Source organism: Anolis sagrei, chromosome 4, assembly GCF_037176765.1.
Source record: "Anolis sagrei isolate rAnoSag1 chromosome 4, rAnoSag1.mat, whole genome shotgun sequence".
Lineage (NCBI taxonomy): Eukaryota > Metazoa > Chordata > Lepidosauria > Squamata > Dactyloidae > Anolis > Anolis sagrei.
The window spans coordinates 248,718,396-248,745,708 of NC_090024.1; the positions used below are offsets into that span (position 1 = coordinate 248,718,396).

Here is a 27,313-nt window from a genome sequence, read left to right on the forward strand (position 1 = left end):
ATCTATTAAACTGACCCTGCCCAAGGTAATTAATTTCTGTGTTTCAAACATTGTGGTTTTCTATTGTTAATGTGTTATTTTGGATTGCACTTTTATTTTCTTTCATTTTATTGCTGCGTTCTGTTTATATTGATGTATTCTGTTTTGCTGGGCTTGGCCTCATATAAGCCGCCCTTAGGGAGATGGTCCCGGGGTATAAATAAAGTTTTATTATTATTAGAAAAGGTTCAAATACAGGGAGCAGCATGAGATTCCGCTGTCAGCCCCAGCTTCTGCCAACCTAGCAGTTCAAAAACATGCAAATGTGAGTAGAGTAATAGGTACCCCTCCGGTGGGAAGGTAACGGCGCCCCATGCAGTGATGCCGGCCACATGACCTTGGGGGTGTCTATGGACAATGCCAGCTCTTTGGCTTAGAAATGGAGGTGAGCACCAGAGTCCCAGAGCCGGACACGGCGTTGTCCGTAGACACCTCCAAGGTCATGTGGCCGGCATCACTGCATGGAGCGCCGTTACCTTCCCACCGGAGGGGTACCTATTACTCTACTCACATTTGCATGTTTTCGAACTGCTAGGTTGGCAGTAGCTGGGGCTGACAGCAGAAGCTCATGCCCCTTCCTGGATTTGAGCCTGCGACCTTTCAGTCAACTAACTCAGTAACTCAGCACTTTAACCCACTGCGCCACTGGGGGCTCCATTATCATCATCATCATCATCATCATCTCCCCAGGGTGACTCAAGGCAGATTCCAGCATAAAAGGGCAAACATGCAATGCCTCCATAGAACAAACAAGTACTGACATAATAATCCTAGAAAAACCATCAAAGCCCTCCCGACAGATGGCCATCCAAAGGAGCAGACTGCAGCACACTCCGAGGCATCAAAACAGATCTTACTGCCAGGCAGATCTTCCTAACGCACTTTAGCATCCATAAGATCCTGCGAGTAGGAGAAACAACAAACCTTACATTCCCAGGACTAAGAAACCAGATTCCCGTGGCTGGAGAGCAGGGTCCTGCAAAAGGGAGCCCTGCCCGTCCCCAGGACCAGGACCCAGGCAGTGGAACCCTTGGGTGATACCAGGCAGAACCAAACCAAGGAAGCTGAGCTGCGGAGAAAGGACCCCTCTCTCACAGTGGCAGCCGTGAGCAACTGGTGATGCAGGTTGGACCAGACGGCCCTGGTGGCCTCTTCCAACTCCGGGATTTTATGAGAACAGGATGGACCAGCTGAAAACTGCAAGCTTAGAGTCACAGAGCTGGCCACAAAGGCCGTCCAGTCCAATCCCAATCCATTCCCAGGTACTACTGTGTCCTCCAGAGGCTAGGTGAAAACATCAACTATCTAGCACAAGCACTAGAAGCACGGGAGTCCAAACATCCCAGGGGAAGGCCGAAGTGTGCCCATGCCTGGCCCAGCAGGCCCCACGGAGTGCCAAATGACCCTTCTTCTGGTTGTTGTAGGTTTTTCCAGGCTATATGGCCATGTTCTAGAGGCATTCTCTCCTGACGTTTTGCCTGCATCTATGGCAAGCATCCTCAGAGGCAGTGAGGATGCTTGTCATAGATGCAGGCGAAACGTCAGGAGAGAATGCCTCTAAAACATGGCCATATAGCCCGAAAAAACCTACAACAACCCAGTGATTCCGGCCATGAAAGCCTTCGACAATACATTGACCCTCCTTCTTCCTGTCTGGGAGAGCGCTCACCCTCCCGCTGCTGGCAGAGCTCCCGGTAGTGCGTGCGCAGCTTCAGCATCAGCTGGGAGCGGAGGAGCTCCACTTCCGGGTGCGGGCAGAGCACGTCCGAGGGGGGCCGCTGCTTGATCACGGCGTTCGTCTGGATGTCCAGGTCCCAGTAGACCCTGAGGGGCAGAGAGAGGGACAACAGAGGGTGGTGGAACGTCCCCTGAGAAGGGAGGCCGCTCTCTGCTTGGAAGGAAGGGAGGAAGGAAGGAAGGAAGGTGGGTCCTGTGACAGTGTGGGCTGGGACTGTCAGGAATACTTAAAATTAACTAGGTATTTTTAATTACAAAAATGTGAGTCAAGCACTGAAAGGGTTAAATGGATGCAATGAATCAACAAAAGCTGCAGTTCCATATAAGTACATGTGCCTGTAGCAGCCTTCATCTGAGAGAGCCCTCAGGATGAGAAGGCCTCAGTGAGAGAGGTCTCAATATAATAGACCTCAGTCTGAGAGAGCCCTCTGTGGGAGAAAGGCCTCAGTGTGAAGTAGGCCTCAGTATAAGAAGGCCTCCGTGAGAGAGGTCTCAATATAATAGACCTCAGTCTGAGAGAGCCCTCTGTGGGAGAAAGGCCTCAGCATGAGAAGTCCTCAGTGAGAGAGGTCTCAATATAATAGACCTCAGTCTGAGAGAGCCCTCTGTGGGAGAAAGGCCTCAGCATGAGAAGGCCTCAGTGAGAGAGGTCTCAATATAATAGACCTCAGTCTGAGAGAGCCCTCTGTGGGAGAAAGGCCTCAGTGTGAAGTAGGCCTCAGTATAAGAAGGCCTCCGTGAGAGAGGTCTCAATATAATAGACCTCAGTCTGAGAGAGCCCTCTGTGGGAGAAAGGCCTCAGTGTGAAGTAGGCCTCAGTATAAGAAGGCCTCCGTGAGAGAGGTCTCAATATAATAGACCTCAGTCTGAGAGACCCCTCTGTGGGAGAAAGGCCTCAGTGTGAAGTAGGCCTCAGTATAAGAAGGCCTCCGTGAGAGAGGTCTCAATATAATAGACCTCAGTCTGAGAGAGCCCTCTGTGGGAGAAAGGCCTCAGTGTGAAGTAGGCTTCAGTATGAGAAGGCCTCCGTGAGAGAGGTCTCAATAGAATAGACCTCAGTCTGAGAGAGCCCTCCGTGGGAGAAAGGCCTCAGCATGAGAAGGCCTCAGTGAGAGAGGTCTCAATATAATAGACCTCAGTCTGAGAGAGCCCTCTGTGGGAGAAAGGCCTCAGTGTGAAGTAGGCCTCAGTATAAGAAGGCCTCCGTGAGAGAGGTCTCAATATAATAGACCTCAGTCTGAGAGAGCCCTCTGTGGGAGAAAGGCCTCAGTGTGAAGTAGGCCTCAGTATAAGAAGGCCTCCGTGAGAGAGGTCTCAATATAATAGACCTCAGTCTGAGAGAGCCCTCTGTGGGAGAAAGGCCTCAGTGTGAAGTAGGCTTCAGTATGAGAAGGCCTCCGTGAGAGAGGTCTCAATAGAATAGACCTCAGTCTGAGAGAGCCCTCCGTGGGAGAAAGGCCTCAGTGTGAAGGAGGCCTCAGTGTTAGTAGACCTCAGTATGAGAAGGCCTCAGTGAGAGAGGTCTCAATATAATAGACCTCAGTCTGAGAGAGCCCTCCATGGGAGAAAGGCCTCAGTGTGAAGGAGGCCTCAGTGTTAGTAGGCCTCAGTATGAGAAGGCCTCAGTGAGAGAGGTCTCAATATAATAGACCTCAGTCTGAGAGAGCCCTCTGTGGGAGAAAGGCCTCAGTGTGAAGGAGGCCTCAGTGTTTGGAGGCCTCAGTATGAGAAGGCCTGGTGTGAGAAGCTTATGCGCTTGTTTACAGTTTGTTGATAGAGCTCTAGATGGTTTGTTGACTTGTCACAGAGTTGGTGATGTATACTCATCAAACAGTCACTGTGTAATTTCTCTTTGATAGAACTGCTTAGATCAATTGGCCACTTCACCCTCCTTTCTCCAGTTAAGTTGTCTGATCTGGGTAATTCTGTCTGTTCCAGAATTGGACCTAAGGACACTACTAAAGGGAAATGGTCACTTTCTATGGTTTCCAGGATGTCAAAGGTGTTTACTTGGGGGAACAGCCCTGGTGATACCATGACGTGATCAATGGCACTGCTGGCACGTTTGCTCAGATAGCGCAATAGCCTCTAGATACGTCCTTTGGACTCCCGTGCGAAGTGTATAAGCTGGGATGGTATATGAATTCTAAAAGTTTAATACCCTGCTGATTACATTTGCCATCCATAGAGGAATGTGAAGTTAGAAAAATATCTACCTGTGCACGTGTGGTGCTTTTTGTCATGGCCTTGGGCCCGTACAATAAACTATTTTTGATTGATTGAGAAGCTTATGTGAGAAAAGCCCCAGGTAGAAGGCCTCCTCCTGTTGGAGGAAAGTTCTGAGAGTGCCTTGGACTGCGAGAAGATCCAACCAGTCCATCCTCCAGGAAATAAAGCCTGACTGCTCACTGGAGGGAAAGATACTAGAGACAAAGTTGAAGTCTTTTGGCCACATCATGAGGAGACAGGAAAGCCTAGAGAAGACAATTATGCTGGGGAAAGTGGAAGGCAAAAGGAAGAGGGGCCGACCAAGGGCAAGATGGATGGATGGCATCCTTGAAGGGACTGGACTGACCTTGAGGGAGCTGGGGGTGGTAACGGCCGACAGGGAGCTCTGGAGTGGGCTGGTCCATGAGGTCACGAAGAGTCGGAGACGACTGAACGAATGAACAACAACAGCAACAAGAAGGCCTTGTGTGTAAAGATACTGTGTGATGTTCCTGTGTGAGAAAAGCCTCTGTGAGAGAGAAGCTGTTTATCTGCATGTAGTAACTCAAAAGGTATTTTGAATAAACTTAGGTATAGGGCATCTCTTTACTTTAACTCAAGAGCATAGTGAACAGTCTTAAGAACTTCTTGCAACTCTTTAAATTAAGATCTGTCCACTCTGCAAGTTTTCTAATGTTTTGAAAACTAACATGTCCTAATACTCTATGCAAATAATATACACAACTGCAACATTTCCAGTCCTGGTAACATTTAACACATTTTCTGAGGGGCAGAAAGTGGGGGGAAAGAGGGTGGCACGTCCCCAGAGAAGGGAGGCCGCTCTCTGCTTGAAAGGAAGGTCCTGGGACAGCCTGGGCAGGGGCTGTCAGGAATATTTAAAATTAACCAGGTATTTTTAATTACAAAAATGTGAGTCAAGCACTGAAAGGGTTAAATGGATGCAATGAATCAGCAAAAGCCGCAATTCAATATAAGTAGGTGTGCCTGTAGCTTAGTAGCCTTCAGTCTGAGAGAACCTTCGGTATGAGAAGGCTTCAGTCAGAGAGGTCTCAGTATAATAGACCTCAGTCTGAGAGAGCCCTCCATGGGAGAAAGGCCTCAGTGTGAAGTAGGCCTGGTGTGAGAAGCTTATGTGAGAAAAGCCCCAGGTTGAAGGCCTCGTGTGTAAGGCTACTGTGTGAAGGTCCTGTGTAACTTCAGTGTGAGAAGAGCCTCTGTGAGAGCGAAGCTGTTTATCTGCATGTAGTAATTAAAAGGCCTTGTTGATATTCTTTTGCTAAACTTAGGTATAGGGCATCTCTTTACTTTAACTCAAGAGCATAGTGCACAATCTAAGAACTTCTTGTAACTCTTTAAATTAAGATCTGTCACCTCTGCAAGTTTTGTAATGTTTTGAATACTAATACTCTATGCAAATAATGTACACGACTGCAACATTTCCAGGACTGGTAACATTTAACACATTTTCTGAGGGGCAGAAAGTGGGGGGAAAGAGGGTGGCACGTCTCCAGAGAAGGGAGGCCGCTCTCTGCTTGGAAGGAAGGAAGGAAGGAAGTAAGGAAGGAAGGAAGGAAGGTCTCCCCCGCAAAGCCCGAGACTCACTCTGTGGGCCGCAGGAGAGCCAGCTGCTTGTCTTCGGGAGAGAGGCCCCACATCTTCAGCACGGGGGTCCCGGGGGTGTTGGAGGAGTTTGGGGCTGGCTGCGCCGGGGGGTTCCCTGGTATCTCCACCTGGAAAGGAGGAAGGCCCTGTCACTTTGGGGAAAGGGCAAGGACAGAACCGTTGCAGGCTACGGTCGCCGAGATATGGACACCCTCTGCTCCTCTCTGCCTGAAGCCACGCATCTCTGGGCCAGGAAAGAAGCTGAGCCTGGGAACTGGGGAGCTTGTGGCTGAGAAGGAGGATCCAAGCAGAAGGACACGTCATTCATTCCCACAGGACTCGGCCGAAGGCTCCAGAGCTCCCAAAAGGAGGCCCGCCTTCAGCAAAAGAGCATCGCTTGCTTCTCCAGAGAAGGTCACTCCAGCCTGCACTTGGGTCACTCTGTGCTGCACAGCCCTTTGCACCCAGGCCCCCCACTGTGGTTCCCTCCCCCCTGCCAGGAATTATCTCTGCTTCCTCCTGCAGAATCCCCGCAACCTGAGAGAGACATAAGACCCCGCTGGGCCTACCTTGAGCTTCTTGACGCTGTTGCCGCTGGGCTGAACCTCCTCGGAAAGCCTCCGTTTCTGCACCTTGTTCTCGGCAGCAGCGGGGGCGCTGGTGGTGGTGGGCGTGGTGGGGGTGGGGGCCGAGGTGGTGGGGGCCGAGGTGGTGGAGGCAGCAGCAGCGGCTCCATCCCCAACTCCCCCTTCGGCAGGCGCCGGAGCCGCATTCAGGCCAAGCGGGTCGGACTAGGAAGCCCAGGAGGAAAAGGGTGAGTTGGGGGCTGGAGGCCATGTCCAGGGGCCAGGGTGTGCGCACAAAGCCCTCGGCACCCTGGGTGTCCCCCACCCTTCGACCCCCCCACTCACAATGACATCGTGCTGCCCCAAGAGCGGCATCTCCCAGAGCGACTGGTTGGTAAAGCGGTTGAAATAGTAGGGGCGGTTCTCGCGCTTGCTCCAGCACTTTTCCCAGCCAGCATGCACCAGTTCATCTGGAGAAGGGCACAAGCACCCAGAAATAATAATAATAATATAATAATAATACACTTTATTTATAACCTGCCACCATCTCCCCAAAGGGGACTCGGGGCGGCTAACATGAGGCCAAGCCCAAAATAATACAGCATAATAAATACACATTAACAAAATACATCATAACAAAATCAATAATATAAAACAGCATAATAAAACCAGCGGGAAAGGCCCGCTGGAGGGGAGGGGAGGGGAGCCAACAACAGGAAGCCCCTCCCCCAGAAGCCACCACCTGCGAGCCTCCAACAAGCAGGCTTTCCTCTGACTACAAAGCAAAGAGGGGGTACCTGGCAAGTCTTGCACCAGCCGGACGGGCTTCGGGGAGCTTGGCTGGTTCTGGTGGGAGGTGCTGGGAGAGTGGCTCATGAGAGCAGCCTCCTCCTTGGCAGCGCCGTGGTTCTCATTGGCCATTTCGCCGCATTTGCACTAAAGGAGGAGGAGGAAGAAGAGGAAGACACACAACAGGCATCACAACAGGCCCCGAGCACTGCAGCACCCGACAGGGAATAATAATAATAACATTCTATATAAATAAAAATGTAATGTTCGTTTTGGGATTAGCATAACTCAAAAACCACTGGGGGAATTGACACCAAATTTGGACACAATACACCTAACAGTCCAACGAGCGTCCATCACCCCTAAACATACACAAACACACAAAATCCCAGCAGAACAGACTTTAAAACCCCCCAAAAAACCACCATATATACATGAACACATACACTCATACACATATACACATGCACACATTCATACACACACACATGTATATATATGCATAAATACACATAAATATACATACACACATATATACACATGCACACGCAAATATACAGACACACATATACATATACACATGTACACACATATACATATACACACATACATACAAACATATAAACACACAAATATGCATATAGACAAGCACACACATATACGCAATATGCATGTATACATATATATATATGTATATGTATGTATATATATACACACACACACACATACACACATACACATATACACAAATATATACACACACAAAACACATATACACAGACTGGGCCACAGCAACGTGTGGCAGGGGATGGCTAGTAATAATAATAAGCTTTGTTGATATCCCGCTCCCTCTCCCTGAAGGGAAATGGGGCAGCTTACAGCAAAACAAATGAATACAGTAAATGATATAACACAGACAATAATCACGTATCAATTAATAAATGGCATAAATTACACCTGAACTAGCTTTTTTAACCATATCTCGTTTAATATAATTGCACTGTAGTTGGCAGTCTACAAATACATTATTTAAATTAGTAACTTTTGGAATTTGCCCTTGTATTATTGTCGTTTTTAATTTACTAGGAAAGGTTTAAGGAATATCTACATTTTAAAAATCAGTAAGTTTTTGATACATTCAGTCTGTTGCAGACAAAAAACTTGTATCATCATTTTAGCTCAATCTCAGAAACAGCAGAAGGAGAAAACCCTTGGAGAGGAAGGATGGTTTTGTCACAGGCTGGGGAAAGCGTCCGGCCAAAAATAAATCCCACGATAGCAAACAGGAGGATGTTTAGGTGTGTCTCACTGAGGCATCGGTGTGCTTCCACTTTGACAACGGAACCAATTGGGGAGCCTTGAACCGGCAATCCTACATCGAAAAGGCAATTGGACTACATGTCCCATGACTCTGCCTCTAGGATTCCATCTGGAAGAGTACCAATATTTCTAGATACATTTGTTCCATCCATATTGTATATTCTGTTCCTTATCCTTCATCTTTATCTCCATTTCTTCACCCTACTATATATCCAGCTTTTGTAGCCACACCTTCAATTCTGAAAAAGTCCATTTCTTTCTCCTTCACACAGGCCCGTAGCCAGGATTTCGTTTCGGGGTGTGTGTGCTTTTTTTTCGGGGGGGGGGGGGGGATTGGGGGGGCTGAGTTTGGGGGGGGGGCTGAGTCTGAGTGAAAGAGGGTCTAGCCTAGCAAACCTTTTGTATCATTACCCCAATAACCTCATCATGCATATGGGATATATTGAGCATGGTGATCAGATCATGATATGAATAAACATAACAGTTTAAATAATGCACCAGGAAGGCCTTTTTGCAAACCACCATGAGAATTGGGGGGGGGGGGGGGCTGAAGCCCCTCAAGTCCCCCCCCCCCCCCCCGGCTACATGCCTGCCTTCACATAACACTTTATAACATGTTATAAATGTCCTTTCCTAATTGTTCTATCATTAAAAAAACATGGGAAAGGTTTATTAAACTGCAAAAACTTTGTCTTTATGGGAGGGACACCCCGTGCGCCTGCAGTGCTGCCTCGTGATTGGGGGGGGGGGGCAGATGCACACCCCACACGCGGACCCCAAGGCAGAAGCACCCCGGGACATGCCTCCAGTTCAGAGCATCTACTCAGCGGCCCCTCAAAACACAGCAGTTACGAATGGAAATCAAGCCTCTGCTAAAGAACTATCTGAAACAACTAAAAATAGACTTAACAATATGGCCAAACGAACACTCACAAAAAGACCAGTAAATGCAGGGATTTTTTTATTCTATAAACAATAACGAACTCACAACCACCGAAGAATAGAAGGAAGTCAAACCATTTCTACTTTTTAAAACTATGTCTCCCCCCTCCCCTTTTCCCTACCCTATCCTCTGTATCTGTATCTGTATCTGTATCTGTTGCAGCTGCTCATTTCCTACATTTCTATCTTCTTCCTAATATTCCCCCACTTTCCTTGTTATAAAATACCCGTTTTCAATAAAAATTAATTGCAAAAAAAGGAAACCAAGCCTCTGTCCCTCTCCATGCTGGGCTTTGGGGTCTTGACCTGAGATCCCACCTCTCTGGGCAACCATTCATTCACATGCAAACCAGGCACATGGGAAACAAGGCACAAGCAGCGCATGAAACACAATAATAATAATAATAATAATAATAATAAACCTTTATTTATACCCCGCTACCATCTCCCGAAGGACTCGGTGCGGCTGACAGCAACAACAACAATACAGACAATAAATAAACTCATAAACAAAGCAATAAACAGTAACAATAACACCACAACGCATTAAAAACCTATGGCAGGGCCTAATGTAATAACTAAAATTTTTAAAAAATGCTGGGCATGACAAGGTGAGATATAACTAGGATAAGTATTTGGAGAGAGATGGAGCGAGCAGACAATCCTAGATCATTAGTAAAGTGCGATTAGGGACATGTTGCTTAAGGTTTCCTAATTAATTAATGGTTTACTGTACTAGCCATAGGCCAAGACATAAAATATACAGCCTTTAAAAGTACAGTAAGCACTTTCCAAGATCAATATTAAAACTTCTTCCATATACTGGCCCTTTACAATTATAAATGACAGCAATGCAATGGAAGGGCTGGAGAGGCGCCAGTCCCCGTTCCCAGGTGCGCTTCCCTGGCTCAGGGCGCACCGCCTGCTCTCTCTCGTCTCATCACTTCGCCCGCAAGGCACCTGGAGCTTCACCATGGCATCCTTTGCTGCCTCTCGGCTGCCACAGACCCCTTTCCACTGAGGAGTGGGTCAGCCAAGGCCTTTCTCTTCAGACCACTCTGGAGAGTGTCGCTCTCTGTCCCGCACTGAAGCAAAGGCAGAAAGATTGGCTACAAACAGAACTACCTGCCTTCCTGAGCCACACAAACCAGGTCCCAAGGTGCAGGTGAGATCCACATGACACCCCCCACCCCCAAATGAATGTCAGAACAGCTCCTGCCCTTGGCTTCCCACAGTCCTCCACAGAAATGTGATTCAAGACCAGGGATTCCCAGAATCCCTAGCATTTGGCCAAGCAGGCTGCAGGGGCTTCTGGGAGTCCCCAAAATGTGGAGGACCCGTTTGGGAACCACTGCGCTAGATAATAGAAGAGTTTCTCTCGCAGTGGAGTCCTTCTCGTCACTTCTAACAGTGACAGAGAAGTTGCCCAAACGCTGTGCTCATCTGGTGTTCCCTGGTACCTCCACCCGGAAAGGAGAAAGGGCCCGTTTTCTGCTGAGCCCCCGGGGTGGGGCCCCACGCTCACTGCTTTACCGGCCCCACCCTTCGTGCTGCTGCCAGAAACATAATGGTTTCCACAAAGGGTTGTTCTATGTTTTTTCAGTCTATATGGCCATGTTCTAGAGGCATTCTCTCCTGACGTTTCGCCTGCATCTATGGCAAGCATCCTCAGAGGTAGTGAGGGTGTGGGGATGCTTGCCATAGATGCAGGCGAAACGTCAGGAGAGAATGCCTCTAGAACATGGGCATATAGCCTGAAAAAACCTACAACAACCCAGTGATTCCAGCCATGAAAGCCTTCGACAATACAAGTTTCCACAGAGGTTCCTATGTCAATGGCAAGAGACCCGAGCCACTGCCACGCTCTGTGAGAAAGAAGTCCTGGGGTTTATTTATTATTTATTTTATTTAAAACATTTATATTCCGCCCTTCTCACCACAAAGGGGACTCAGGGCGGAGGTGGAGCACAATATATATGCGGCAAGCATTCCATGCTGGAACATAAAATAAACTATAGGTAAAGGTAAAGGTGGTCCCCTGACATTAAGTCCAGTCATGTCTGACTCTGGGGTGTGGAGCTCATCTCCATTTCTAAGCCGAAGAGCCGGTGTTGTCCGTAGACACCTCCAAGGTCATGTGGCCATAGGCATGACTACATGGAGCACCGTTACCTTCCCTCCGGAGCGGTATCTATTGATCTACTCACATTTGCATGTTTACGAACTGCTAGGTTGGCATAAGCTAGGGCTGACAGCGGAAGCTCACGCCGCTCCCCGGAATCGAACCTGCGACCTTTCGATCAACAAGCTCAGCAGATCAGTGCTTTAACCCACTGTGCCACCAGGGGCTCCAAAATAAACTATAAACATACATAAACACTAAAATCCGTTATCTCCACATTAAAATCAGCTGTTTCATCATCATCATCAGATGACAACAGCTCTGGAGAGGTTGTTATGAGAGTGACATCGGTGTAAACGTTAGATTCACTGCGTTACCTTCACAAGGACAACACACCATGAACTCTTTTACAGGATTCTGGAATGTAACTGCAATGAACGGTGAAACTATAGCACACACAACTATATAAACATTTTTAATGTATGCTTTTATATGATCAGTTGAACTGCAAAGACACTCCGGGGCAGAGAGTTCCACTGTGAGAGCCGTTCAGCAGTGGAACTCTCTGCCCTGGAGCGTGGTGGAGGCTCCTTCTTTGGAGGCTTTGAAACAGAGGCTGGATGGCCATCTGTCAGGGGTGATTTGAATGCAATATTCCTGATTCTTGGCAGAATGGGGTTGGACTGGATGATGACCCAGGAGGTCTCTCCCAACTCTAGGATTCTATGAAATACATTTTCTTGAAAAAGGAAAAAAAATCAATTGCTTCCTAGTCTCTCCACCTGGAAAGGAAAAAGGGCGAGTGGGGGGGGGGAGGACGGGACGACTCCCTCTGCTTTCCCAGCCCTGCCCCGCCTTTGGTGCGTCTGCCAGAAACACACTGGTTCCCACAGAGGTTCCTATTTCAATGGCAAGAGACCTGAGCCACTCCCACGCTCTCTGGGAAAGAAGTCCTGCCTGAGGTGCCTCCTTGATGCCAGGAGATGGGAAGGAGGGGGAACGAGGCCACTCTAAAGGAGAGCCAAAATATCTCTGCCCCTCTTCCCCTCCCTCCAATCAAGGTGAGCCTCAGGACTGGCCAGCCTCACATGGGTTCCACAGCATGACCTTCCAAAGCCACGCGAAGTATGGCTTCCGCCTGAGGGAGCTGACGGCCCAGGAGTGACAGCCACGGCTCTTCCTGCTTTTTCCTCCTCAGGAGATCTTAGAGGGAAAGGACCGGCAAGGGTCACCGCAGACAGAAGACTGGAGCCATGCTGGGACCAGATTATCATGGAGCAGGCAGGGGCCTTTCATAGAATCCTAGAATCAAAGAGTTAGAAGACACCTCATGGGCCATCCAGTCCAACCCCATTCTGCCAAGAAGCAGGAATGTTGCATTCAAATCACCCCTGACAGATGGCCATCCAGCCTCTGCTTCAAAGCTTCCAAAGAAGGAGCCTCCACCACACTCCCTCCGGGGCAGAGAGTTCCACTGCTGAACGGCTCTCACAGTCAGGAAGTTCTTCCTCATGTTCAAATTGAATCTCCTCTCTTGTAGTTTGAAGCCATTGTTTTGCGTCCTAGTCTCCAAGGAAGCAGAAAACAAGCTTGCTCCCTCCTCCTCCCTGTGGCTTCCTCTCACATATTTATACATGGCTATCATATCTCCTCTCAGCCTTCTCTTCTTCAGGCTAAACATGCCCAGCTCCTTAAGCCGCTCCTCATAGGGCTTGTTCTCCAGACCTTTTATCATTTTAGTCACCCTCCTCATGATACTCCAAGGGCTCCTCCATCCCTACAGATTTTAGCCACGTCCAGTGCCACAGACAGGAGTGAAGGTGGCACTGGAGCTTCTGAAACTCCCTTTTTAAAGAGCCACGGACCTCAGGGTTCCTTAGGAGAAGACAGGGTGGCTTCTCAAAGACTTGAGTGGGCATGTGCAAAATTGGGCCCTCCCTCCCTCAGGGTGCTTTGGACTTCAACTCCCACAATTCCTAACAGCTCTTGAAGTCCAAAACACCTGGAGGGATGGAATTTGCCCTTTCCTGGTCTTGAGGGATGTGCCTTATTATGTGGTCTGCCCATCAGGCTTGGAAGGTGGACAAACCCCTTTCCACTCCCACTCTGAACAGACTCAGAAGCGGAGTGGGCAGATCAAAAGGCCAACTGGCAAAATGGCATGACCTAAAAAAATCCCACACCTTGTGTGACTGTGGAGCAGAATAGACAACTCCGCATCTGTATGCTTGTCCACTACGCCCTGCCTCATGTACAGAGGAGGGATTGTTGGAGGCTACAGACAATGCTGTTGCTGTTGCCCGTTTTTGGTCAAAAGATATTATATTTTTATCACTTTATATTAATTTATGCAATGCTTTTGATACAAAATAAATAAATAACCCCCACTCTTTCTGTTGGCAGGAAGGAAAACCAGAACACTAGTGAAGTCCGTGGAGCGCAGCATAAACACTGCCCAGTTTAATCAAAGAAGGGGGGGGGGGGGCTGAACACAGAGGCTAGCACAGCACAGCAAGCATCCAACGCTTTCCAGAGACTACAGGCAGCGTGAAAGGCAAGGCATTGCAAAGCGTGTGCATTTTTGTAGAAACGGGAGAAGATACCCACAGGGCGAGGTGCTGTTGAAGAGCTTGGAGATTAGTCTTCTCTGTGGGGCGGGGAAGGGGGCAGAGGGGCTCGGCAGCGGCCCCAAGCAGGCCCCCAACCCCTCGCAGTCCTACTTGCTCCAGAGGCCGGCGGATGGGATCCAGGCAGCCCAGCTCTGTCTCTCGGAGGGAGGAGGAAGGCCAGGGCCTCATGCCAAGTGGGGGCTCAGCCGGAGTAGGCGCAGGGCTGCAAGGAAAAAGGAAAGAAGGAAGGTAGGAAAGAAGGGGTTGTCAGGGCCATCTGCCAAGGGTACCTTGATTGTGCTTTTCCTGCATGGCAGAAGGGTTGGACTAGATGGCCCGTTTGGTCTCTTTCAACTCTGTTATCATTCTATGATTCATCCAGGTCAAATGGGAGCTACAGAAGAGGTTCCTGAAGCTTTGTGGTCCCATGGGGTCCACAATAATATATTATTCATAGAATCAAAGAGTGGGAAGAGACCTGGTGGGCCATCCAGGCCAACCCCATTCTGCCAAGAAGCAGGAACATTGCATTCAAATCACCCCCGGCAGACGGCCATACAGCCTCTGCTTCAAAGCCTCCAAAGAACAAGCCTCCACTGCTGAATGGCTCTCACAGTCAGGAAGTTCTTCCTAATGTCCAGGTGGAATCTCCTTTCTTGTAGTTTGAAGCCGTTGTTCCATTGCGTCCTAGTCTCCAGGGACTAGAAAGGAGATTCCATCTGAACATGAGGAAGAACTTCCTGACTGTGAGAGCCGTTCAGCAGTGGAACTCTCTGCCCCGGAGTGTGGTGGAGGCTCCTTCTTTGGAAGCTTTTAAGCAGAGGCTGGAATGGCCATCTGTCGGGGGTGCTTTGAATGCAATATTCCTGCTTCTTGGCAGAATGGGGTTGGACTGGATGATGGCCCAGGAGGTCTCCTCCAACTCTAGGATTCTAGGATTCTGAAGCAGAAAGGAAGCTTGCTCCCTCCTCCTCCCTGTGGCTTCCTCTCACATATTTATACATTATTATATTATATTCTTGGTTTAAATTTGTATATTAAACACAATTATTGTATTATTATATTGTACTATATACAATGAGTATATTATTATACCACAAAATATATAATACACTACCAGTATATTATACTATTAGTATTATATAATATAATGCACTATATCATAAGTTGTGTGTATTACAACTAATATTAGATATTGATGTGGCACCAGTCTGTCCACCCTTGACAAGGCACTGAACTTTGCTTCTGGTTGTTTGGTTCTGATGTTGTTTTAGATACTGTTCAATGTTGTTGTTTATTTTGTTTTCGTTTTTTGTTATCACCTTGTTGATATGCATTATTATCATCATCATCTGGGCGTCCCCTGGGCAACGTCCTTGCAGACGGCCAATTCTCTCACACCAGAAGCGACTTGCAGTTTCTCAAGTCGCTCCTGACAGGACAAAAGTTATTATTATTTTTATTATTATTATTTATCTCGGGCACATCGGGGGCGAGGCCTGCTTTGGCTTCAACCTCAAGGGATGGGAGGCCTGGGAGAGGCCTTTCAAAATAGAAGGGAGGCGTGCTGGGCCTGCGAGGGGCAGGGACCACCTTCATTAGCATTGAAAGGCCTGGCTGAGCCTGGGGGAATCTTTTGTTGAGAGGTGATTAGATGTCCTTGTTTGTTTCCTCTCTGTTGTTTTGCTGTTGTAATTTTAGTTTTTTAATACTGGTAGCTAGATTTTGTTCATTTTCATGGTCTCCTCCTTTATTTATTTATTTATATATATTTATTATTAATCTCGCCCACATTGGGGGCGAGGCATGCTTTTGGAAAGGAAGGAGCCGTGGGAGAGGCCTTTCGAAATAGAAGGGAGGCGTGCTGGGCCTGCGAGGGGCCTGGGCGCCTGGTCTGGGCGTGGGGACCACCTTCATTAGCATTGAAAGACCTGGCTGAGCCTTGGGGAATCTTTTGTTGAGAGGTGATTAGATATCCTTGTTTGTTTCCTCTCTCTTGTTTTGCTGTTGTAATTTTAGAGTTTTTTAATACTGGTAGCCAGATTTTGTTCATTTTCATGGTCTCCTCCTTTATTTATTTATATTTGTTTATTATTAATCTCGCCCACACTGGGGGCGAGGCCTGCTTTTGGGAAGGAAGGAGCCCTGGGAGAGGTCTTTCAAAATAGAAGGGAGGCGTGCTGGGCCTGCAAGGGGCCTAGGCGCCTGGTCCGGGCGTGGGGACCACCTTCATTAGCATTGAAAGGCCTGGCTGAGCCTGGGGCAATCTTTTGTTGAGAGGTGATTAGATGTCCTTGTTTGTTTCCTCTCTGTTGGATGTGCTGTTGTAATTTTAGAGTTTTTTAATAATAAAGATTGCCCCAGGCACTGCCAGGCCATTGTATGCTAATCAAGGTGGTCAGTTGAGACATTCCCACCTAGCTCCATCAGACAAGAGTCCTTTGTCCCACCCTGGTCATTATTCCACAGATATATAAACCTTTTTTCCTAATTCCAACAGACTTCACTACCTCTGAGAATGCTTGCCATAGGTGCAGGTGAAATGTCAGGAGAGAAACAAACAAGGACATCTAATCACCTCTCAACAAAAGATTCCCCCAGGCACTGCCAGGCCATCAAATGCTATTCAAGGTGGTCAGTTGAAACATTCCCACCTAGCTCCAGCAGACAAGAGTCCTTTGTCCCACTCTGGACATCATTCCACAGATATATAAACCCTTTTTCCTAATTCCAACAGACCTCACTACCTCTGAGGATGCTTGCCATAGATGCAGGCAAAACATCAGGAGAGAATGCCTCTAGACCATGGCCATGTGCTATTCTAATAATATGTTATAATATAATATATTGTATATACATATAATATATATAATATTTTAATGTAATGCAATATAATACTAGCAATTGTTTTTAAATGCATAATGATTTTGTATTCTGTATATCTAAACTGTTGTAAACCGCTCTGAGTCGCCTAAGGGCTGAGAAGAGCGGTATACAAATAAAGTAAGTAAATAAATAAATAAATAAATAAATGTAGCCCGAAAAAACCTACAACAACCCACTATTATTATTATTATTATTATTATTATTATTATTATCATTATTATCATTATTTATTAACTCGGCCTCATCGGGGGCGAGGTCTGCTGTAGCTTCAGCCTCAAGCGATGGGAGGCCTGGGAGACGCCTTTCGAAATAGAAGGGAGGCGTGCTGGGCCTGCGAGGGGCCTGGGCGCCTGGTCCGGGCGCGGGGACCACCTTCATTAGCATTGGATGGCCTGGCTGAGCCTGGGGGAATCTTTTGTTGAGAGGTGATTAGATGTCCTTGTTTGTTTCCTCTCTGTTGATGTGCTGTTGTAATTTTAGAGTTTTTTAATAATAAAGATTGCCCCAGGCACTGCCAGGCCATTGTATGCTAATCAAGGTGGTCAGTTGAGACATTCCCACCTAGCTCCAGCAGACAAGAGCCTTTTGTCCCACTCTGGACATCATTCCACAGATATATAAACCCCTTTTCCTAATTCCAACAGACCTCACTACCTCTGAGAATGCTTGCCATAGATGCAGGCGAAATGTCAGGAGAGAAACAAACAAGGACATCTAATCACCTCTCAACAAAAGATTCCCCCAGGCACTGCCAGGCCATCAAATGCTATTCAAGGTGGTCAGTTGAGACATTCCCACCTAGCTCCATCAGACAAGAGTCCTTTGTCCCACTCTGGACATCATTCCACAGATATATAAACCTTTTTTTTTTTGGGCTGTATGACCATGTTCTAGAGGCATTTTCTCCTGACGTTTCGCCTGCATCTATGGCAAGCATCCTCAGAGGTCTGTCTGTTCCAACAGATGCTTGCCATAGATGCAGGCGAAACGTCAGGAGAAAATGCCTCTAGAACATGGCCATATAGCCCGGAAAAACCTACAACAACCCATTATTATTATTATTATTATTATTATCATTATTATTATTTATTATCTCGGCCTCATTGGGGGCGAGGCCTGCTTTGGCTTCATCCTCAAGGGATGGGAGGAAGGCTTTTAAAATAGAAGGGAGGCGTGCTGGGCCAGCGGGCGCGGGGATGGATGCTGAGGGGAGGAGCCGAGGCCTAGGCTGGGCCTGCCTTGCCTTGCCTTGCCTGCCTGGGCGCCGCGAGGGCGGAGGCGGGGATCCGCGGCGCCATTGGCTGGGCCTCCCTGCGAGGGCTGGGCCTGCCTCCCTCTTCCCATCCCTCCCTCCCTCCGCCTCGGAATGCGGGCCATTGGCTCGGGCTCCGCGGCCGAGAGAGGACGGAGAGAGAAGAAAGGAAACAGCGCGGAACCAAAAGAGACGCGGAACCCAAAGACGCGGCCGGTGGGTCCGGGGGGCAGCCTTGAGGGGCGCGCTCCTTCTCTGCAGCCATGGCAACCGAGGGAGGGGGAGTAGAGAGGGAAGGGGCGCGCTCCCGCGGGCGACGCGGACGAGCGCGGCTGGGCCAAGATGGCGGCGGCGGCAGAAGAGGAGGAGGAGGCGCCTCCCTCTCCGCACAGCCCGCCCACTCTCCGCTCCCCGCGAGAGAGGGGCCTCTCCCTCCCCCCGCGGACGCCCCCGCGGGCCCCGGCCTCACCTTCCTCCCCCGCGCGGGCCTTCCCGCCGCCATCGCGCCTCCGCCGCCGCCTCACCCTGGCAGCCTCCGCCGCCATCTTGTGTTCGGGACCCGCGCCGAGCACTGCGCAGGCGCCGGACAGGCCACGCCCACGCGCCCTGCGGCGGGTCGGCCGGGCTCGCGCAGGCGTAGTCGGCGCCCTCCTGCGCGGAGCGCAGGAGGGCGCCGACTACGCCTGCGCGAGCCCGGCCGACCCGCCGTAATAGGATCCCGCAGCGAGGACACTGCGCATGTCCGTCCCCACTGCGAAGAAAAAGAATGCCCTCACTGTGAGGACTGACTGCGCATGTCCCTACTGGGAAAGCCCCCGGCCTGATTCTCCCCTGCCGTGCGCATGCGCGTCTCAGGAGCGTCTGGGAACCGGGTTCGAGGCTGGCTTGGCACCCATTCAACTAACACCTACATTAGAATATAATTTAATATAAATATAAAGTATAATTAAGCTGTGGTTTTTGAATTGCAAGATAATGCAATAATGACTTACAATTACAATGCAGTGATTACTTAGGATTGCAAGTAATCACTACATTAGACAGTAGTTATTTATTTTTAATTCTAAGTCATTATAATTAATTACTTATGATTATAAGTAATTATTGCAATTATAAGATATCTGCGTTAGACAGTAATTATTTTTAATTCTAAGTAATTTTTGAATTGCGATGTAATGCAGTAATGACAGGATTGTAAGTAATCACTGCATTAGACAGTTATTTATTTTTAATTCTAAGTAATTATAATTAATTAATTATGATTATAAGTAATTATTACAATTATAAGTAATCGCTGCATTAGACAGTAATTGTTTTCAATTCTAAGTAATTATAATTAATTACTTATGATTATAAGTAATTATTGCAATTATAAATAATTGCTGCATTAGACAGTAATTATTTATTTTCATTCTAAGTCATAATTAATTACTTATGATTATAAGTAATTATTGCAATTATAAGTAATCGCTGCATTAGGCAATAATTATTTATTTTCATTCTAAGTCATAATTAATTACTTATGATTATAAGTAATTATTGCAATTATAAGTAATCGCTGCATTAGACAGTAATTATTTTTAATTCTAAGGAATTATAATTACTTGTAATTATAAGTAATTATTGCAATTACTATAATATAGGAGCCCCTGGTGGCTTAATGGTTTAAACGCTTAAGGGTGTTATTTATTTATTTTTAATTTATTTATATAACAGTAATTTTTATTTATATAACAGTAATTATAAGAAATTATTGCAATTACTAATTAATAATATAGGAGCCCCACTGACTCAATGGGTTCAGCCCTTAAGGATGTTATTTATTTATTTATATTTATATAACAGTAATTATAAGTAATTATTGCAATTACTAATTGATTATATAGGAGCCCACAGAGGTGGAATGGGTTAATAATGATGTTATTTCTCACCTGTTTTCCCCGTAAGCTCTGGACAAGTCACCAAATAATAAAAACGCAATAGACAAAAACATAAAACCATTTAAAAGAAACATAAGGCTAAAACCAACATTGAAGTTATTCAAACTAATGAAATGTCCAGTGATTTGCCAGGCGTTTTTTTTAATTGAAGTGGAGCTGTATTGCATTTGAGCGTACCTTATTTATTTATTTACTTATTTATTTGGTTTCCTTCTGCCCCGCCCTTCTTCTCACCCCGAAGGGGACTCAGGGCGGCTTACAAAAACAAGGCACAATCCGATGCCCGTATCACAAACAATAGTAAAACAAAATAATATCAATTAACAATTAAACAACATTTCTTACATTACTACCATAAAACCAATAAAATCAATACAAACCAGTTTCTCCTCATTGACGGTCAGTAGGCCTGGGTAACAACGGAAAAATTTGTTGCTAAAATCGATTCGTGTTTTGGGGGTTTTTGCGTTTCGATATTTAAAAGAATTCTGAAATTTTCCTTAAAAAAAGTTCGATATTTACGAAATTTCATAAATGGTAAAAAAATTACAAAACAATAACGAAACAATAACAAATCAATTCGTTAATGGCGGCCGCGATCGCGCAATACGCTAAAAAAACTTCTGAAGCTTCCCTCTCCCTCTGTTGTTGACTGTTGGTGTGATATTATAATTCTTTTTTCACTAATTAAACAAAAAACAACTATAAAACTTGCCCCAGACATGCGGAAATAATAACGAAACGACCTCAAACCAATAACAAAACAAATACATAACGAAATGCGAAGCATTTACGAAACGAATTGAAAAATTTGTTTCGTTTTTAAGTTGCTCCAGAATGGTTCGTTATCGCTTCGTTAACAAAAAATTAACGAATTTTTAACGAATTACGAATTAACGAAACGAAACCGCCCAAGCCCTAACAGTCAGCGTTCGCTATCTCATAGTCCAAATTCCAATTCCACAGTTGTCAGTCCTATTAGTCCCATTCGTCTGGTTACCCTTATCTAGGAGTCAGCTTGCCCAAAGGCCTGGTCCCATAACCACGTCTTTACCTTCCTTCTGAAGGAGAGGAGGGATGTTGATGCCCTAATTTCCCCCAGGAGTGAGTTCCACAGGTGAGGGGCCACCACCGAGAAGGCCCTGCTCCTCGTCCCCACCAACCTCACTTGTGACAGTGGTGGAGTTGAGAGCAGCCCCACCCACCCCCCACCCCAGATGATCTCAAATTCCAAGGTGGGACATAGAGGGAGATGCGTTCGGACAGATACACTGGACCGGAACCGTACAGGGTTTTATAGGTCAAGACCAGCACCTTACGTGTATTTTAATATTTTTTTATGTTCCACCACACATATTTTGATCATATATATATATATATATGTATGTACAGGGTTAGTCAAAATGCATAGGCCAATAAGCCATTCAATTGAATGGCTTATTGGCCTATGCATTTTGACTAACCCTGTATTTTACTGCATTTGCCTTTTTAAAATAGTATTGTGCTGCGTTTTCAATCAGCCGCCTTGCATCTCTGTATCAGGATTAATATGCGATGCAGTAACAATTAAGTCAATAAAGAAAATAAACCAATGACTTCTAATGGTGACTTGTTTTAAACCTTTGTTATTTTAATGAGGTATGCTGCATTGAAACTTGCTATGCATTTATTATTATGGGAAGGAAGTTCCAGAGTTGAGGGGCCACCACCAAAAAGGCCCTCTCCCTTGTCCCCACCAATCACGCCTGCGAAGGGGGTGGGAGCGCGAGCAGGGCCTCTCCAGATGATTGAAGAGATGGTGTGGGTTCGTACACAGAAATGTGGTCACGCAGGTAGGTGGGTCCCAAACCATTTAGGGCAGTGTTTCTCAACCTGGGGGTCGGGACCCCTGGGGGGGTCACGAAGGGGTGTCAGAGGGGTCCCCAAAGACCATCAGAATATACAATATTTTCTGTTCGTCATGGGGGTTCTGTGTGGGAAGTTTGGCCTAATTCTGTCATTGGTGGGGTTCAGAAAGCTCTTTGATTGTAGGTGAACTATAAATCCCAGCAACTACAACTCCCAAATGTCAAGATTCTATTTCCCCCAAACTCCACCAGAGTCCACATTTGGACATATTGAGTGTTCGTGCCAAGTTTGGTCCAGATTGATCATTGTTTGAGTCCACAGTTCTCTCTGGATTTAGGTGAACTACAACTCCCAAACTCAAGGTCAATGCCCACCAAGCCATTCTAGCATTTTCTGTTGCTCATGGGATTTCTGTGTGGCCAGGTCTGATTCAATTCCATCGTTGGTGGAGTTCAGAAAGCTCTTTGATTGTAGGTGAACTATAAATCCCAGCAACTACAACTCTCAAATGACAACATCATCTCCTCCAACCCCACCAGTATTCAAATTTGGGTGTATCAGGTATTTATGCCAAATTTGGTCCAGTGAATGAAAATCCATCCTGCATATCAGATATTTACATTATGATTCGTAATAGGAGCAAAATTACAGTTAGGAAGTAGCAACGAAAATAATGTTATGGTTGGGGGGTCACCACAACATGAGGAACTGTATTAAGGGGTCGCAGCCTTAGGAAGGTTGAGAACCACTGATTTAGGGCTTTGTAGGTAAGAACCTGCACCTTGAATTGGGCTCGGAAGATGAATGGCAGCCAGTGGAGCTCCTTAAACGGGGGTAGACCGCTCCCTGCAAGGAGCACCAGTAAGTAGCCTGCATTGAAACTTGCTATGCATTTATTATTATGGGAATGAAGTTCCAGAGTTGAGGGGCCACCACCAAAAAGGCCCTCTCCCTTGTCCCCACCAATCACGCCTACGAAGGGGTTGGGAGCACGAGCAGGGCCTCTCCAGATGATCGAAGAGATCGTGTGGGTTCGTACACAGAAATGTGGTCACGCAGGTAGGTGGGTCCCAAACCATTTCATAGAATCATAGAATCAAAGAGTTGGAAGAGACCTCATGGGCCATCCAGTCCAATCCCATTCTGCCAAGAAGCAGGAATATTGCATTCAAATCACCCCTGACAGATGGCCATCCAGCCTCTGTTTAAAAGCCTCCAAAGAAGGAGCCTCCACCACACTCCCTCCGGGGCAGAGAGTTCCACTGCTGAACGGCTCTCACAGTCAGGAAGTTCTTCCTCATGTTCAGATGGAATCTCCTCTCTTGTAGTTTGAAGCCATGGCTCCATTGCGTCCTAGTCTCCAGGGAAGCAGAAAGGAAGCTTGCTCCCTCCTCCCTGTGGCTTCCTCTCACATGCAATACAACACAATCAAAGCAATCCCAACAGATGGCCATCTAGCCTCTGCCTTAGAATCATAGAATCAAAGAGTTGGAAGAGACCTCCTGGGCCATCATCCAGTCCAACCCGTTCTGCCAAGAAGCAGGAATGTTGCATTCAAATCACCCCTGACAAATGGCCATCCAGCCTCTGCTTAAAAGCTTCCCAAGAAGGAGCCTCCACCACACTCCCCCCAGGGCAGGCAGAGAGTTCCACTGCTGAACGGCTCTCACAGTCATTTAGGGCTCTGCACCTTGAATTGGGCCCGGAAGATGAATGGCAGCCAGTGGAGCTCCTTAAACAGGAGGGTTGACCGCTCCCTGTAAGGAGCACCAGTTAGTAGCCTGGCTGCTGCCCGTTGGACCAGTTGAAATTTCCGAGCCGTCTTCAAGGGCAGCCCCATGTAGAGTGCATTACAGTAATCCAACTTGGAGGTGACTAAGGCGTGGACCACCCTGGCCAGATCCGCCGTCACGAGGTCCGGTCGCAGCTGGCGCACGAGTCTTAATTCCATGGAGGGAATCCCTTGGTGGGCAGTGCTGGAGGTTCTGGAGCCCAGATTTAGCCACAGCAGCAGCAGTGCCGGGAGCAATGGAAAACAAGGAGGGTTTCACTGCCGAGGAATGCGCCTTGTGGTTTCTTCCCGGGAGAAATTACAGGCTGGGATCCTTAAAAATAAGGCTGACCTTTAGAGGCTTGGGCCAGGCTTGGCATCCAACGCAGGAGGAGGAGGAGGAGGCCGGAGGGCTTGTTTCCCTGCTGCCCAGCCCTGTGTTTATACTTTCTGAGCGGTCACCCAGCTGGGGCTTTGCAGAGTGTTTTCATTACAGCAAATTAGACCTATTATTTCATTACGAACCCGTAATGAAAGATCCAGGTTCTAGGCTTAGAGGGGTCCCCAAAGGGCATCTAGTCCAACCTCCCTGCAAGGAGCACCAGTTAGTAGGGGGCTCCTATATTATCAATTAGTAATTGCAATATATTATCCTATATTATCAATTAGTAATATAGGATAATATTACTCCTATATTATCCAGGTTCTAGGCTTAGAGGGGTCCCCAAAGGGCATCTAGTCCAACCTCCCTGCAAGGAGCACCAGTTAGTAGGGGGCTCCTATATTATCAATTAGTAATTGCAATATATTATCCTATATTATCAATTAGTAATATAGGATAATATTACTCCTATATTATCCAGGTTCTAGGCTTAGAGGGGTCCCCAAAGGGCATCTAGTCCAACCTCTTCCTGCTATTTATTTATTATTTATTTACATCATTCTTATCCTGCCCATTTCAGCCCATTTCAGTGACACAGGGCGGCGTATTATTATTATTATTATTATTATTATTATTATTATTAACTTTATTTGTACCCCGCTAGCATCTCCCGAAGGACTCAATGCGGCTTACACAGGCCGAAGCCTCAGAGACACAGTACAGCAAAACATAACACAACAGCAAAACAGAAGCAAATCAAAATAGTTAAGCAAAATAAGTTAAGCAGGTCTTTTGGGAGGGCGTTCCAAAGTCGGGGGGCCGCCACAGAAAAGGCCCTGTCTCGTGTCCCCACCAAACGCGCTTGCGACGTGGGTGGGATCATGAGCAGAGCCTCTCCAGATGAGCGTAGTGAACGTGTGGGTTCGTAGACGGAGATGCGGTCACACAGGTAGGATGGTCCCAAACCGTTCAAGGCTTTGTAGGTGAGCACCTGCACCTTGAATTGGGCTCGGAAAATAAATGGCAGCCAGTAGAGCTCCTTGAACAGGAGGGTTGACTTCTCTCGATAATGAGCCCCGGTTAGCATCCTGGCTGCTGCCTGCTGGACCAATTGAAGTTTCCGAGCCGTCTTCAAGGGCAGCCCCACGTAGAGCGCATTGCAGTAATCCATTCTAGAGGTGACCAAGGCATGGACCACCCCGGCCAGGTCAGCCTTCGCGAGGTACGGTCGCAGCACACCGGCAACAATGAGATGCTCCCCATACTCTATTCTGCCTTGGTGAGACCACCTTTGGAATCACACTGTGTCCCATTCTGGGCATTATATATATTTTGAATGATTCTATATAAATAAAAATGTAATGTTCGTTTGTTTGTGGGATTAACACAACGCAAAAATCGCTGGATGAATTGACACCAAATTTGGACACAAGACACCTCTCAGGCCATCGAGTGACCATCACTCGTTAACCCCTTCCAAAAAGCAGCAGAAAGGACTTAAAAACCCCAAAAAAGTAAATAACAATACAGACAAAGATGGAAGGAAGAGGGAGGGAGGGAGAGAAAGAGAGAAAGGAGGGAGGGAAAGAAAGAAAGAAAGAAAGAAAGAAAGAGGGAGGGAAAGAAAGAAAGAAAGAGAGAAAGAGAGAAAGGGAGGGAAAGAAAGAAAAAGAAATGGGGAAAGAAAGAGGGAGGGAAAGAGAAAGAGAAAGGGAGGGAAAGAAAGAAAGAAAGAAAGAAAGAGGGAAAGCAAGAAAGGGAAAGAAAGAAAAAGAAAGAGGGAGGGAAAGAAAGAAAGAGGGAAAGAGAGAAAGGGAGGGAAAGAGAAAGGGAGGGAAAGAAAGAAAAAGAAATGGGGAAAGAAAGAGGGAGGGAAAGAGAAAGAGGGAGGGAAAGAAAGAAAGAAAGAAAGAAAGAAAGAAAGAAAGAAAGAGGGAGGGAAAGAAAGAAAGAGGGAAAGAGAGAAAGGGAGGGAAAGAGAGAAAGGGAGGGAAAGAAAGAAAAAGAAATGGGGAAAGAAAGAGGGAGGGAAAGAGGGAGGGAAAGAAAGAGAAAGAGGGAGGGAAAGCAAGAAAGGGAAAGAAAGAAAAAGAAAGAGGGAGGGAAAGAGAAAAAGAAAGGGGGGAAAGAAAGAAAGAGGGTGGGAAAGAGAGAAAGAGAAAGGGAGGGAAAGAAAGAAAGAAAAAGAAAGAGGGAGGGAAAGAAAGAGAGGGGGATGGAAAGAAAGAGGGAGGGAAGAAAAGAAAAAGGGAGGGAAGGGAAGAGAGATAAAGAGAAAGAGGGAGGGAAAGAAAGAAGGAAAGAGATAAGGAAGCATGGAAACAAGAAGTGAAGGAAGGAAGGAAAGAGGTAGAGAAGGACGAAAGGAGAGAAAGTAGAAGGAAAAGAAAAAGGGGGAAGGAAGGAAAGAGGGAGCAAAGGAAGGAAGGAAAGAAGGCGGGAAAGAAGGAGAGAGAAAGGGAGGGAAGGAAAAAAGGAAAGAGAGAAGGAAGGATGGGAACAAAAAGTGAAGGAAGGAAGGAGAGAAGGAAAGAAAAAAAGGGAAGGGAGGAAAGAGGGGGCAAAGGAAGGAGAGAAAGAAGGAGGTTGGCCACAGCAATGCGTGGCGGGTACAACCAATAATAATAATAATAATAATAATAATAATAATAATAATAATAATAATGGCTGATAAAGTGGTGCCCAACTGCATTAATCCTGCAGTCGCGGGGCTTGAGGCCGTGCTCAGAATTAAAGCCGCCCACATTCCTTAGAGCCACACAAAAGCTGAGAGGCAGCGGCACCCTCAATGGGCCCAAAATAGGCCGGAGTGCCGCTCTCCCTCTAATTGGCGCTGAGACCAAGGCCAGCCCGCCTTCATGCCTCGTTGGGCAGCTGAAGCCTTGGTGGCCACATTTGGCTCTTGCATTTTGGCCACCCACCGTCACCGCCACCAAAGTCCCTTCCCAAACTCTGTGGAAGCAGCAAAGTGGGGAACACGGCCAAACTTGGGGGAATGGTGCCATTGAAAAGCATAAAAAGAGGAGGAGGGGGGAATGGCCTGAGCCCAGGTCCAGCGCTGGTCCCGTTGGGTTGCTGTGCACTTTGAAGGACGCTCTCCCTTGCAGCCTCCAAGTCAAACTGTGTGACATGCCAGTGCAAACTGTTGTTGTTGTTGTTACTATTATTATTATCATTATTGTTATTATTGCAAAGACTCAGGCACAAGCCAGTCAAGGTGGTCCCAGTGGTGATGGGCACACTGGGTGCAGTGCCTCAAGACCTTGGCCTGCACTTAAA

General features: G+C 47.1%; 1 protein-coding gene across 2 annotated transcripts in view; it reads right to left on the minus strand.

The window, feature by feature from the left end:
* Window positions 1–18,682, minus strand: part of PCIF1 (phosphorylated CTD interacting factor 1) — a 30,710-nt gene extending 12,028 nt beyond the window's left edge. The window contains exons 1-7 of one of the 2 annotated variants that reach the window (XM_067468336.1): window positions 18,563–18,682; window positions 13,954–14,178; window positions 6,971–7,109; window positions 6,519–6,643; window positions 6,177–6,398; window positions 5,608–5,735; window positions 1,709–1,863 (exon numbers count right to left, since the gene is read on the minus strand). In XM_067468336.1, coding sequence (XP_067324437.1) covers window positions 1,709–1,863; window positions 5,608–5,735; window positions 6,177–6,398; window positions 6,519–6,643; window positions 6,971–7,094 — 754 coding nt within the window. In that variant the 5' untranslated portion in view covers window positions 7,095–7,109; window positions 13,954–14,178; window positions 18,563–18,682. The remainder of the gene's footprint in view (window positions 1–1,708; window positions 1,864–5,607; window positions 5,736–6,176; window positions 6,399–6,518; window positions 6,644–6,970; window positions 7,110–13,953; window positions 14,179–18,562) is intronic. The other variant, XM_067468337.1, reaches the window with a different exon arrangement.
* Between the last annotated feature and the right edge of the window lie 8,631 nt (window positions 18,683–27,313).